Source organism: Eschrichtius robustus, chromosome 13 (genome assembly GCF_028021215.1).
Source record: "Eschrichtius robustus isolate mEscRob2 chromosome 13, mEscRob2.pri, whole genome shotgun sequence".
NCBI lineage: Eukaryota > Metazoa > Chordata > Mammalia > Artiodactyla > Eschrichtiidae > Eschrichtius > Eschrichtius robustus.
This window is the reverse complement of record NC_090836.1, coordinates 18,015,008-18,030,919: the sequence shown is the minus strand read 5'-3', so window position 1 is coordinate 18,030,919 and position 15,912 is coordinate 18,015,008. Positions and strand designations below refer to the sequence as shown.

Genomic DNA, 15,912 nt, shown 5'->3' with positions numbered 1-15,912 from the left:
TATGGAGTTTAGGGAATTTCTAGCAGTCCCCTTATGTGATGTGTGATGATGTGAATTATTCACAAGACAATGAATCCCAGGAGTGTCTACTGCATTCAGAACATTCAGTAAAATGGTTCAAAATTCTGTAGAATATTTTGACAGTGCATCTGTATAATACCATATGGACAAGACAGGTATGGAGTGTTCAGTTATGATATAATAAACGCATTTTTCAGGTGGCCCTTGGCCAAGGTTGTTAGAATCATATTCTTTCTTCATGATTATAGTGAGTCATCGCATACGTGATATCACTGAAAGCTATATTCTGAATTGCTTCTCTCAAAGTCACTTCCACTTATCAAAGCAAAGAATGATCCAAAATCCCCTTGGTAAGGAGTCCCAGTAGCCCTCAAACCAGTAGAATAAACTTGCAACAAGAAACAGACTTCCCATGGTGATCTCTCAGAAATTAAAAAAGTACAAAGAAGCATCAGTGTCAGCTCTTTTGGATTTAATCATTGCTGCAATATACTTCCAGCTTAGAACTAAGACCTGAGCCCTTCCCAAGGAAAAAAATTGGAAGAAAAATATGAGCAAATACACCTTAAACTAGTTACACATCTGTAGTGAGGTGTACATATTGTGCCAGTACTAAAACCTGATGATAAAACAGGATACGGTACTGTGATGACAACATACGCACTCTAAATAAGACACCGAGGCAGCATTCAATTCCTTTTTGGTGGCAAGCTCTTAGGGGTTTTTTTTGTTGTTGTTTTTTGTTTGTTTGTTTGTTTTGTTTTTGTGCTGTCAACAACTGGTAGCCAATAATACTATTTTATTTTTTATATTTATTTTTTCATGATAAATAATATTTATTGAATGCTTGTTACGTGTCAGGCCCCATTCTAGTATTTTGTTCACATGAATAATCTCATTTCATCATCACAGTAGCCTAATGAGATAAGAACTATTATTATCCCTCCTTGGTATGGATGAGGAACCTAAGACACAGAGAGGTCAAGTGACTATACCAAAGCCAAACAGCTTGTAAGTGCTGCCATCTGGATGGTGCCCAGCCAGCCCTGTTATTTTTTTTAATTTAGTTTATTGAAGTATAGTTGATTTACAATGTTGTGTTAATTTCTGCTGTATAGCCAAATGATTCAGTTATACATATATATATATATATATATATATATACTTTCTTTTTCATATTCTTTTCCATTATGTTTTATCACAGAATATTGAATATAGTTCCCTGTGCCGTGCAGTAGGACCTTGTTGTTTCAATAGTACTATTTTAGATGCCCAAGGAATCATAACTCACCCTTGGTTCAGAATTCCTGAGCAATTAGACTTTCAAACTGTATGGAGATTCTATTTCCCAAAATTCTAAGTATGGAGCCACATTTCAATAAAGTAATATGGAAATTATTCATTCATCCAACAATTAGTTATTAAACACTGCTTCAAGCAATAGGAAAGGGTAAGTGGATAAACGCAAGTACCTACCTTCATAGAGCTTACATTCTGAAGGGAGGAGACAGGCAATAGACCAGATTATCAAATAAATGCACAATATGTTTGGGATAATGAGCGCCGTGGAGAAAAGTAAATCAGATCAGGGAATAGGGAGTGGAGGTGGAGGTGGTGGACATGTTTTGTTTTTGTTTTTTCCTTTATGTAGCGTTTCAGAGAAGTCCTCTTTGATTAGGTAAAATTTAAGGGAACAACAGATAAGACTCTAGTCTTCATCTATACAGGAGATACCTATATACCCAAGAGGGCAAAAAAGGAATGAAATAAGAAGTTACTTTCTTGGACTGTTACAACAATTCTGTGAGCTCTGTGCATAGCCAAGATAAGTTTCTTGCAATCTAATATTTTGCCTGCTCCAAAAACCAAGCAAGATATTTTATTTATTTTTATTCTTTTAATATTTAAAAAAATTTTATACAATTTTTAAAGGTTACTTTCCACTTACAGTTATTAGAAAATATTAGCTATATTCCTCATATTGTACAACACATCCTTGAGCCTCTCTTACACCCAAGAGTTTGTACCTCCCAATCCCCCACCCCTATATTGCCCTCCCACCTCCCCACTGGTAACCGCTAATTTGTTCTCTACATCTGTGAGTCCAAGCAAGAGATTTTAAACTAGAGTAGTTCTGGTTTCCACAATGCAGTTGTTCTTCAGTTTCTACAATGTTTTTCATTTACAAAATCTTTTTTTTACGCAGTTGCTTTACTACCTAGAGAAAAAAGAGAGGATCCAGGGAGCTGGATTAGCTATATGTAATTAAGAATATCAAATTTCTTTTCTTTTTCCTTATTTCAAAGGCATCCATGTGGTAAGAGATTTTTTGCCCACCCAAATTCTGAATTTATTCTGTTTTGTTTTTTTTTTTTAAATATTGTATGGTCTTAGTGGGAGGTAAGACCCTACTTTCCACCACAAAAGTCAAAGGAGGACAAAATGTGATATTTTTCCCCCCTGTTTCTGAGCAGATAGGAAGCAAACGAGAGATTCAGGATCAGTCAGTCAGATGCTTCTGCCAGGATTTTGAATAATGAGAAAATAGTGCAAAGAGGCCAGGGCAGTTGGAGAACATACATTTTCTTCAGTGGCAGGGAGAAACCCAACACAAAAATAGGAAAGTGTCTGTTTCCACACATTCTTACCAACAATGACTTTCTTACTTTTTTAGTCTTTGCCAATTAGATATGTAAAAAATGGTATGGCATATCCATTTGTCTTTGAATACTGAGTTTTAACATTTTTTACCAGTTTGTTTGACAATGGTATTTAATCTTCTATTTATCTATGAGGTTTTTTTTTTTTTTTCTATCAGGATGTCTCTTTTTTCTTACTGATTTTTAAGAATTGTACACATGCATACACACACACATCTATGCCTTAAATGTCGCATGTTTCAATTTGTCACCTGCGATTCAGTATGGTTATTAATAGTGTTGCAGTTATTGACTTTTGAGTCCATGTTAATGCTTTAACATGAACTCTAACCGCCATCTTTTGGTCAATATTTTCCCTGTGTGTTGGCATTACCTACCCTCAGAAAGATGGATGACACTGACGTTATCTTCTACTTGGGGACACTAGTGAGAAATTAGGAATCAATGTTGCTTCCTGAGGGAGAGAGAAAGATTGGGGGACAGAAGTACAAGGGAGATTTTTCAAAGTATATATTTTGAATTTTTGAAACTTGAATGATGCGAGTTTATTGCTTATATAAACAAATTAATCATATTTTTATAACTAATTTAATTAATGAAAACACTGAATTCAGAGCAATACCAACTCTAGAGTGGAACTGCTCACAAACTGAAGAGAGCCTTACTAATATAGTAAACATTGAAAGGATCACTTTAAACATTATTTGTAATAATTAGATTCCAGATAAATATTTTTACTCTAGAGACAAAGCTACAATTTTAATTATGTCATTACGTGTGTCCATATGATTCCATATCTATCAATGAAACATAAAAACATTTTTTGAAACTTATGTCTTAAGCCACGTAGGCAGTGGGGTGCTGGAACCAGCTCATCCTGGCTCACAAGAACCAATTATTAAATTTCAGGAAATTTGTGAGCTGATTACTAAACACAGACATTATTAAAAATTAAATTATGTAGACCAGAGCAACAGCCAGCTCTACCCACCACCAGTCCCTCCCATCAGGAAACTTGCAAAAGCCTCTTAGATAGCCTCATCCACCAGAGGGCAGACAGCAGAAGCAAGAAAAACTACAATCCTGCAGCCTGTGGAACAAAAACCACATTCACAAAAAGATAGACAAGATGAAAAGGCAGAGGGCTATGTACCAGATGAAGGAACAAGATAAAACCCCAGAAAAATAACTAAATGAAGTGGAGATAGGCAACCTTCCAGAAAAAAAATTCAGAATAATGATAGTGAGGATGATCCAGGACCTTGGAAAAAGAATACAGGCAAAGACTGAGAAGATGCAAGAAATGTTTAACAAAGATCTAGTAGAATTAAAGAACAAACAAACAGAGATGAACAATACAATAACTGAAAGGAAAACTACACTAGAAGGAATCAATAGCAGAATAACTGAGGCAGAGGAACGGATAAGTGACCTGGAAGACAGAATGGTGGAATTCACTGCTGCAGAACAGAATAAAGAAAAAAGAATGAAAAGAAATGAAGACAGCCTAAGAGACCTCTGGGACAAAATTAAACGCAACAACATTCACATTATAGGGGTCCCAGAAGGAGAAGAGAGAGAGAAAGGATCCAAGAAAATATTCGAAGAGATTATAGTCGAAAAACTCCCTAACATGAGAAAGGAAATAGCCACCCAAGTCCAGGAAGCAGAGAGAGTCCCATACAGGATAAACCAAAGGAGAAACATGCTGAGACACATAGTAATCAAATTGGCAAAAATTAAAGACAAAGAAAAATTATTGAAAGCAACAAGGGAAAAATGACAAATAACATTCAAGGGAACTCCCATAAGGTTAACAGCTGATTTCTCAGCAGAAACTCTACAAGCCAGAAGGGAGTGGCATGATATACTTAAAGTGATGAAAGGGAAGAACCTACAGCCAAGATTACTCTACCCGGCAAGGATCTCATTCAGATTTGATGGAGAAATCAAAAGCTTTACAGACAAGCAAAAGCTAAGAGAATTCAGCACCACCAAACCAGCTCTACAACAAATGCTAAAGGAACTTCTCTAAGTGGGAAACACAAGAGAAGAAAAGGACCTACAAAAACAAACCCAAAACAATTAAGAAAATGGTAAGAGGAACAATACATATCGATAATTACCTTAAACATGAATGGATTAAATGCTCCAGCCAAAAGACACAGGCTTGCTGAATGGATACAAAAACAAGACCTGTATATATGCTGTCTACAAGAGACCACTTCAGACCTAGGGACACATACAGACTGAAAGTGAGGGGATGGAAAAAGATATTCCATACAAATGGAAATCCAAAGAAAGCTGGAGTAGCAATACTCATATCAGATAAAATAGACTTTAAAATAAAGAATGTTACAAGAGACAAGGAAGGACACTACGTAATGATCAAGGGATCAATCCAAGAAGAAGATATAACAATTTTAAATATATATGCACCCAACAGAGGGGCACCACAATACATAAGGCAGCTGCTAACAGGTCTAAAAGAGGAAATCGATAGTAACACAATAATAGTGGGGGACTTTAACACCTCACTTTCACCAATGGACAGATCATCCAAACAGAAAATTAATAAGGAAACACAAGCTTTAAATGAAACAATAGACCAGATAGATTTAATTGATATTTATAGGACATTCCATCCAAAAACAGCAGATTACACTTTCTTCTCAAGTGCGCATGGAACATTCTCCAGGAGAGATCACATCTTGGGTCACAAATCAAGCCTCAGTAAATTTAAGAAAATTGAAATCATATCAAGCATCTTTTCTGACCAAAACACTATGAGATTAGAAATCAATTACAGGGAAAAAACCGTAAAAAACAGAAACACATGGAGGCTAAACAGTACCTTACTAAATAACCAAGAGATCACTGAAGAAATCAAAGAGGAAATCAAAAAATACCTAGAGACAAATGGCAATGAAAACACAACCATCCAAAACCTTCGGGATGTAGCAAAAGCCGTTCTAAGAGGGAAGTTTATAGCTATACAAGCCTACCTCAAGAAACAAGAAAAATCTCAAATAAACAATCTAACCTTACACCTAAAGGAACTAGAAAAAGAAGAAAAAACAAAACCCAAAGTTAGCAGAAGGAAAGAAATCATAAAGATCAGAGCAGAAATAAATGTAATAGAAACAAAGGAAACAAGAGCAAAGATCAATAAAACAAAAAGCTGGTTCTTTGAGAAGATAAACAAAATTGATAAACCATTAGCCAGACTCATCAAGAAAAAGAGGGAGAGGACTCAAATCAATAAAATTAGAAATGAAAACGGAGAAGTTACAACAGACACCGCAGAAATACACAGCATCCTAAGAGACTACTACAAGGAACATGATGCCAATAAATTGGACAACCTGGAAGAAATGGACAAATTCTTAGAAAGGTATAACCTTCCAAGACTGAACCAGGAAGAAATAGAAAATATGAACAGACCGATCACAAGTAATGAAATTGAAACTGTGATTAAAAACCTTCCAACAAACAAAAGCCCAGGACCAGATGGCTTCACAGGTGAATTCTATCAAACATTTAGAGAAGAGCTAACACCCATCCTTCTCAAACTCTTCCAAATAATTACAGAGGAAGGAACACTCCCAATCTCATTCTATGAGGCCACCGTCACCCTGATACCAAAACCAGACAATGATACTACAAAAAAAGAAAATTATAGACCAGTATCACTGATGAATATGATGCAAAAATCCTCAACAAAATACTAGCAAACAGAATCCAACAACACCTTTAAAGGGTCATGCACCAGGGTCATATGACCCTGGTCATATCCCAGGGATGCCAGGATTCTTCACTATACAGAAATCAATCAATGTGATACCCCATATTAACAAATTGAAGAATAAAAACCATATGTTCATCTCAATAGATGCAGAAAAAACTTTTGACAAAATTCAACACTCATTTATGATTAAAAACTCTCTAGAAAGTGGGCATAGAGGGAACCTACCTCAACATAATAAAGGCCATATATGACAAACCCACAGCAAACGTCATTTTCAATGGTGAAAAACTGAAAGCATTTCTTCTAAGATCAGGAACAAGACAAGGATGTCCACTCTCACCACTATTATTCAACATAGTTTTGGAAGTCCTAGCCACAGCAATCAGAGAAGAAAAAGAAATAAAAGGAATACAAATTGGAAAAGAAGTAGTAAAACTGTTGCTCTTTGCAGATGACATGCTACTATACATAGAGAATCCTAAAGATGCCACCAGAAAACTACTAGAGCTAATCAATGAATTTGGTAAAGTACCAGGATACAAAATTAATGCACAGAAATCTCTTGCATTCCTATACACTAATGATGAAAAATCTGAAAGAGGAATTAAGGAAACACTCCCATTTACCATTGCAACAAAAAGAATAAAATACCTAGGAATAAACCTACCTAGGGAGACAAAAGACCTGTATGCAGAAAACTATAAGACACTGATGAAAGAAATTAAAGATGATACCAACAGATGGAGAGATATACTAAGATCTTGGATTGGAATAATCAGTATTGTGAAAATGACTATACTACCCAAAGCAATCTACAGATTCAATGCAATCCTATCAAATTACCAAAGACATTTTTTACAGAACTAGAACAAAAAAATCTTAAAATTTGTATGGAGACACAAAAGACCCCAAATAGCCAAAGCAGTCTTGAGGGAAAAAAACGGAGCTGGAGGAATCAGACTCCCTGACTCCCTGACTATACTACAGTAATCAAGACAATATGGTACTGGCACAAAAACAGAAATATAGATCAGTGGAACAAGATAGAAAGCCCAGAGATAACCCACGCACCTATGGTCAACTAATCTATGACAAAGGATGCAAGGATATACAATGGAGAAAAGACAGTCTCTTCAATAAGTGGTGCTGGGAAAACTGGACAGCTACATGTAAAAGAATGAAATTAGAACACTCCCTAACACCATACACAAAAATAAACTCAAAATGGATTAAATGTAAAGACTAAATGTAAGACTGGACACTATAAAACTCTTAGAGGAAAACATAGGAAGAACACTCTTTGACATAAATCACAGCAAGATCTTTTTTGATCCAACTCCTAGAGTAATGGAAATAAAAACTAAAATAAACAAATGGCACCTAATGAAACTTAAAAGCTTTTGCAAAGCAAAGGAAACTACAAACAAGATGAAAAGACAATCCTCAGAATGGGAGAAAATATTTGCAAACAAATCAACGGACAAAAGATTAATCTCCAAAATATATAAACAGTCCATGCAGCTCAATATTAAAAAAACAACCTAATCCAAAAATGGGCAGAAGACGTAAATAGACTTTTCTCCAAAGAAGACATACAGATGGCCAAGAAGCACATGAAAAGCTGCTCAACATCACTAATTATTAGAGAAATACAAATCAAAACTACAATGAGGTATCACCTCACACCAGTCCGAATGGGCATCATCAGAAAATCTACAAACAACAAATGCTGGAGAGGGTGTGGAGAAAAGGGAACTTTCTTGTACTGTTGGTGGGAATGTAAATTGATACAGCCACTATGGAGAACAGTATGGAGGTTCCTTAAGAAAACGAAAAATAGAATTACCATATGACCCAGCAATCCCACTACTGGGCATATACCCAGAGAAAACCATAATTCAAAAAGACACATGCACCCCAATGTTCATTGCAGCACTATTTACAATAGCCAGGTCATAGAAGCAACCTAAATGCCCATCGACAGACGAATGGATAAAGGAGATGTGGTACATATATACAATGGAATATTACTCAGCCATAAAAAGGAACGAAATTGGGTCATTTGTATATACGTGGGTGGATCTAGAGAGTGTCATGCAGAGTGAAGTAAGTCAGAGAGAGAAAAACAAGTATCGTATATTAACACATATATGTGGAACCTAGAAAAATGGTACAGATGAACCGGTTTGCAGGGCAGAAATATAGGCACAGATGTAGAGAACAAACGTATGGACACCTGGGGGGAAAGTGGCAGGGGGTGGTGGTGGTGGTGGGATGAACTGGGAGATTGGGATTGACATGTATCGGCTGATGTGGATAAAATGGATGACTAACAAGAACCTGCTGTATAAAAAAATAAGTAAAAGAAAAAAATTAAATTATGTAAACTTACAATTAAATATTATACTAAAAACTAAATTAATACTCAAAAGACATCAATTCCTAATTATTTTACTACATTTTACCGTGATCAATACTCTCATTTATGTCTATTGCATTTGTACGGTGGAAATAGTATGTAACGGTGTTACTTTGTATCTCTTTCCAATTCTGTATTCACATTAGTAGCTTGAAATCAGTCATGGTGGGAGTATTTACGCCATGGAGATGGGCAAATATTTCTAATAAAACATCTTTCTCTCTCTCTCTCTCTCTTTGTCCTGGAGTGCTGGATACCACTGCATGTAGGCCTCTATGTGGGAGGTTATTCTGCACTAGAAATACAGATGTTAAAAGACCTCATTGACCTAATTCTTTAGGCTAATAAACTGAGACAATTAATTTCAAGACACATCTTTTTTTTTAACTTATTTTCTTGACGTATAGTTGTTAGTTTCTGCTGTATGGCAAAGTTATTCAGATATGTATATATATATATATCTTCTTTTTCACAGTCTTTTCCATTGTGGTGTATTATAGGATATTGAATATAGTTCCCTGTGCTGTACAGTAGGACCTTGTTGTTTATCCATTCTACATATAATAGTTTGCGTCTGCTAATCCCAAACTCCCAGTCCAATTCTGTTCTCTATGTCTGTGAGTCTGTTTCTGTTTCGTGGATGAGTTCATTTATGTCATATTTTACATTCCACATATAAGTGATATCACACAATATTTGTCAAGACACATCTTTTATTTTTAATTGTTTGTGAAGCAGTGAGAAAATTCCAGAGGAATTAAAGTCATAATAATGTGGTATTCATAAACAGCCTTGCCTTCTCCCTCTTTGTGGACAGTACGGCTGCCTGACATAGAGGATAAGGATGTAGACTCCTGAGCTAGGCCGCCTTGGCTTTAAACTCCCAATCCATCCTTCCCCCACCCTTCACTCCCTTGGCAACCACAATTATGGTTATCTGACCTTAGCAGATAACCTCTCCGCAGGCCAGTTTCTTCATCTGCAAAATGGGGACAGTGAAAAGAACTTACTTCATATGGTTTAATGAAAATTAAATTAATAGAGTCTACAATAAAGTCTGGCTCAAAGTAAGCCTGAGAGAAATGTTATAGAAAGAGATACATTGTAAGAGGGGTCTGTCCGCTATCCTGATCAGTAGCAAATGCCCAATTACTTAGTAAAAAATCATAAGAACAGCAGTTCTTTTTAAAATTTTTTTTCACAACAAATGACCAAGAAGCCTGGGTTGATTTTGTGGAAGCATTTCAAGGGAATAGCCTGTTAACTGTAAAATATCCTTCAAAATGATAGCATACTTATACTTCTAGCTCAAATCTCCACTGCAAAAATCTTCATTGCCATGTGCTAATTTTTTTATTCCTTTTGTTTTTACTGCTACTATATACAATAACCCATGAATTCAACTCAGTAGGTGATTTCCACCATATACTCTGAGCAGTGCCTCTCTTTCTTATCACAGACCAATATTCTGGAAAACCAAAAATGTCTCCCTGCCCAAGCAACAAAATCTTCTAGGTAGAAAGACTCAGCTACGTATTAGACCTAAAGGGCTACTTTTCCAATGTTCCGTATGGACAGAACACTTCCCACACATTTAACCAAAATAAAATGACAAGAGGTAGTTTAGTGCACAGCACAGTTAAAGCTACAACAGGTGGAAGCAGACCGCACGGACACTGCTGGTCCTCCTGACACGTGTGCTCTGGAACAGATTCTATTGACAACTCTGTGCCTCAGTTTCTGCCTCTGAAAATGCAGATAGACACCCCGGCTTTATTGGCTGTTGCAGGGATTAAATGAGTTACTTGCAAGGTATTTAGAGCAGTGCCTGGTGCACAGCAAGTGATCAATAAATGAAAACTCTAACAATGACTATTTTTGCTATTCGTGTATTTCATAATTCCCATCACTCAATGTTATTTCAGTCAGATAGTCTTGATTTTCTATGTCAGCAATTTATTATAAACTTTTATGAATTTTCAATTCTATGATAGTCAGAGACTAGAAATGTTAATAGACACCTAACTAGATAGATTTAAAAATACTGTTTTGTTTTGTTTTTTTACAATGCTACCCTCTCTCAAAAGAGCTTTTTCGTGATGATTTTACTTTGCTTTTCCAGATGTAATTACTCCAAATGGCTTGAATGTTAAGAAATTTTCAGCAGTACATGAGTTTCAAAATCTCCATGCCATGTACAAGGCCAGGATCCAAGATTTTGTTCGAGGTCATTTCTATGGGTATGCTTTCCTTCACTGAAAAAAATTTAGCGTGTGACGTTAGGGATTTGGGGTATAGAGAAAACAGGGTTACTAAAGTAAATGTTTATCTTTCCTAGTCCCCTTTGTACTTTAACAGAACTCATGTGTACATTTTGTTGCTGTTGCTTTATTTCATTGGAACCTGTTTTGTTTTGTTTTAGTCATCTGGACTTTGATCTTGAAAAAACGTTGTTCCTCTTCATTGCTGGGAGGTATGAGTTTTCAAACAAAGGAGCTGACATCTTCCTAGAATCCTTATCCAGGCTAAATTTCCTGCTGAGGGTAAGAATGATCTAGAATGCCATACAGTATTTTTTTATAGGAGGACTTTCTTCTGTGGGAAGTAAAGAACTTTCTGGCTTCTTAAATAGATTTCAAAAGAATATACGATTTTGAAGACTTAAAATGACAGCCTTATTCTAAAAAATGACTTTGGTCTTTCAATTAACATATTAGGATTGCCACACTGTTCGCTTGTGTATTTGTCTATGATGTCAGGTATTTTTTAAAGAGAGCCACAAGCTTATCACATATGTGCTATTTTTTTTTTCAAGAATCATAGGAGCAACATTTTATTGGAAATGCTTCTAAAAGAATATTTTTATGTTAATTTTACCTTTTTCAATTTTTATTGAAATATAGTTGATTTACAATGTTTCAGGTATACAGCAAAGTGATTCAGTTATACACATATATAAATATATATATTCTTTTTTTTAACATTCTCTTCCATTATAGGTTATATATGTGCTATTTTTAAGACGACCATATAGCACCCCTTTTCCCACCTGTCCCCAAAGAATTTGTAAACAATTGAAAGATAAATATAGAGAAATCAAGCAAACAGAGACAAAACCTCACCTTTTTTAAAACCAATAAAAACTGTAATGGAAGATATGGCTTGGGTGTATGGCATCAATAGGCTTCCTAATATTGGACCTTGGTATTAAACTTCTTGGTATTAGACATGCAATCACAGGCAGCTCTGGCCATTGCCATCCTCCCCAACCAGAGCATGTCTTCAGAAGAACATGTGCAACACGTCTGACAGCCAAGCAGTTTTCCTCTGTAGAACGGGGAAGACACTCACAAAATCTATTCCTATCCCAACTCACTTGCCATGCCTCTTCCTTGAGATTGAAAGTCTTGAACTGTGAAACTAGGAGAGGTCCCACCACAAAGAAACATGAAGGAGGGAAAGGAGATTCCCATCCCAACAAGGTGGAATCATTTTTTGCTCAGGAGGGTGGGGCTTTATAGGTTCCAAACTAATCCAGCAATAAAACCTGTGCAAATAGAAGTGCCATGTCATACTGATGAAAGCTATTGGCTTATTTTCGAATCCCATCACATAAAAATATAGAATAAGTAACAGGAAAATAGGGGAGACTAGTGTAGAAGTCCAATCTTATTGAGATACTGAGACAATCTAAACTCTCCTGAGCTCCGTACTGCTCTCCAGTTCAGTTTTTATTTCTTGGACATAGATTTAGCCTTGCCTTAGAGCAGACATTGTACCAAGTATGCTAAAAGATTTACTAAAACCACATTAAAAAAAACCCAAGCCTGGGGCTTCCCTGGTGGCGCAGTGGTTGACAGTCTGCCTGCCGATGCAGGGGACACGGGTTCGAGCCCTGGTCTGGGAAGATCCCGCATGCCGCGGAGCGACTGGGCCCGTGAGCCACGGTTGCTGAGCCTGCGCGTCTGGAGCCTGTGCTCCGCAGCGGGAGGGGCCGCGATGGTGAGAGGCCCGCGCACCGCGATGAAGATTGGCCCCCGCTTGCCGCAACTGGAGAAGGCCCTCGCACAGAAACGAAGACCCAACACAGCCATAAATAAATAAATAAATAAATAAATAAAAAGACCACTTAAATTGTTCTAAAAAAAAAAAAAACCCAAGCCTGTAAAATAGGATTGAAGGTCAGAAAGATTATTCAAGAATAAACTACAATAACCTTATTTCACAGTATTTCCTGATACGTATCTATTCAACAAGCTTTACAGATGGACTCACAACTATATCAAATATGTATTGTGTTTAGAGACATTATTAATCAATTTATCCATACCTTTATTAATTATTCACTTTATTCTTAGATGTCAAGTAAAAGCCAGTTTCTATTATTCTAGACAACAAAGACAATTACAGTCTTTGGAGAAATTAAAAGAAGGCATTCTCTTTCCATATAGTACATTTATTCTTTAATGGCACATTGGCTACTTGTGGGGTGAGTTTCCTATTCTATGGCTCCTGTAAATGTTCAAATAGAATTTCAGGTCCTAGAGGGCAGAGACCACAGATTAGATGGTAAAGTGTCCCACATTCAGGAGTAAGTCATTTCAGAATACAAAAGCATTCATCTGTTCACAGTTTTAAGTTTATGCTTTCATTCCCACAGCTGTTTGGCATGTCATTTCCTTCTGAGAAATTCCAGGTCAATGGTATTTATTGGAATAGGAAAAGTAAGCAGATTGTAGAGTCAAAAAAACACCAGTTGACTCCCAGTTTTGCCAATAACCTCTGATAGGAGCGCAGACAAAATTTTGAAACTCTTGTGCCTCTCTTTTGAAATTAATGAGGAGAGTGATAGCCATTGTGCAGTTACTACCAGGCTTGGGTTAAGTTATGCATTTAAAGCACCCAGCACAGTGCCTGCCACACCAAAAGTTCTGGGCACATGCTCGTTCCCTTACTTTAGGGCTAAAAAAACCAAAACGCAACATCATGAGAATCAAGACATTTAACAGAAAAATGTAAATAATCTATTTGTGCAAATCCATGTAAATTAGCTATAAGAAATAGAATAAACCCAAACGAAATCCTCATTAACTTTCCAACCTGAAATTTTAAAGAATATTAGCTCACATTTATGTTATTTTTTTAACCACAGAAAAGCACAGTGATATCAACAGCAATTGCTCTATATTTTAGATGATCGATGTCATGAAAATATTCTATGTGTGGATTTTTAAATTGTTAATTGACAAATCTTGATTGAATGCCATATTTAAATTAAAATTTCTGAAAAAGCCTCAAGACAGTGGGTGTAATTTTTTTGTCAATCATGAATAAGTATTCTTTTTATCTCAAGATATTCAAAGCACTCTTTTTCACAGTTTAAGGTCCATCTGTCACATGGTTTATTTTATCTTTGATAGTTGACTCTGTTGTGTTTTCTAATCCTTCATTAGATGCATAAAAGTGACGTCACCGTGGTGGTGTTTTTCATTATGCCTGCCAAGACAAATAATTTCAACGTGGAAACCCTGAAAGGCCAGGCAGTGCGAAAACAGCTATGGTAACCTCACATCTTGTACATGTTCTCAAGCGATAGACCTAAAGGGATTTTTTTAAGTGCATGATTTCTGATCTATTTCCTTAACCTGTTTTTTTTTCATTAAGATTATTATAGCACACATACTGCTTGGTTCTCTTCTCATTGGGCTACTAAATGTTAGATTATGTCATGCCTATAAAACTGTGTTAATATAGAAACATTGGAGTGAGCCACCATGGAAGGATAAGGCCTCTATAGCTATTTTTAAAGATGGGTTGAATTTAAAACAAAATTTTATTATGGAAATGTTAAAACATATGCCAAAGTAATGAGATTAGTATAATGCTCCCCTACCTGCCCACAGCCCAGATTCAACAATTATCAGCGTATTCCCGATATTACATCGATACCTCCATCCACTCCCCTTCCCTTCCCCTCACCCTCTCCTGATTATCATCAAGCAAAAAATTGTTACATTCTCTGCACTGGTCAGGGTGTTCAGCTGCCTCAGCTCTGGAGGTTTTAACTCAGGCTAAACTGGCAAATAGGAAAAGAACAGAAGAGGTGATACAGAAGAGACCTGTAATTTCAAAGCCTGCACTGACAGAACAACAGCACTGTCATGGCAAAGAAAGACTTAAAATGGTGACATTGTTTAAGTTGTGAATCTTTCTGCTCGTACAGGGACACTGCACATTCTGTGAAGGAAAAGTTTGGAAAAAAACTGTATGATGCATTATTAAGGTAGGTGCTTGGAACACTGAACACTTCAAACGTTTAGGGCTTCACTATTCAGACTTAACCATTTAGACATTGTATTTATTTTGTCCCAACTATGAAGGAATTAGTAGACTTTGAAGATGTTTTACATCATGTGAGCAGATTTTGTTTAATCCTTCACCTGACAAATATTTGTAAACAGTTTGCACAAATGAGAACATATTTATATGTACAGATAGGTTCTAGTTCAATGGAAATCTGATTAAGGGTTAATATGTCAGTCTGAAGCTGAGGGAGATTTCATGAGGTTTTTTTTTTTATAATTTATTTATTTATGTTTGGCTGCATTGGGTCTTCGTTGCTGAGCCAGGCCTTTCTCTAGTTGCAGCGAGCGGGGGCTACTCTTTGTTGTGGTGCGCGGGCTTCTCATTGCGGTGGCTTCTCTTGTTGCGGAGCTCGGGCTCTAGGCGCCTGGGCTTCAGTAGTTGTGGCACACGGGCTCTAGAGTGCAGGCTCAGTAGTTGTGGCGCACGGGCTTAGTTGCTCTGCGGCATGTGGATCTTCCCAACCCAGGGCTCGAACCCGTGTCCCCTGCACTTGCAGGCGGATTCTTAAACACAGAGCCACCAGGGAAGTCCTTCATGAGATTTTAAGTCAAAATATATGTTGACTTCATGTATATTAAATCTATATTTACCTATATATTAGATTAACATATATTTATTAATTAACATTAATTAATGTTAACTAACACATTTACTTAATAAGTAATATATAGTATTTAAATAAATAATAAATAAAATAT

General features: G+C 36.4%; 1 protein-coding gene across 2 annotated transcripts in view; it reads left to right on the top strand.

Annotated features, from left to right (window-relative positions):
* GYS2 (glycogen synthase 2) overlaps positions 1 to 15,912 on the top strand; it is a 60,542-nt gene that overhangs the window by 24,991 nt on the left and 19,639 nt on the right. For both annotated transcript variants that reach the window (XM_068560246.1, XM_068560245.1), the window contains 4 exons: positions 10,971 to 11,088; positions 11,271 to 11,391; positions 14,302 to 14,408; positions 15,072 to 15,131. In XM_068560246.1, coding sequence (XP_068416347.1) covers positions 10,971 to 11,088; positions 11,271 to 11,391; positions 14,302 to 14,408; positions 15,072 to 15,131 — 406 coding nt within the window. The remainder of the gene's footprint in view (positions 1 to 10,970; positions 11,089 to 11,270; positions 11,392 to 14,301; positions 14,409 to 15,071; positions 15,132 to 15,912) is intronic.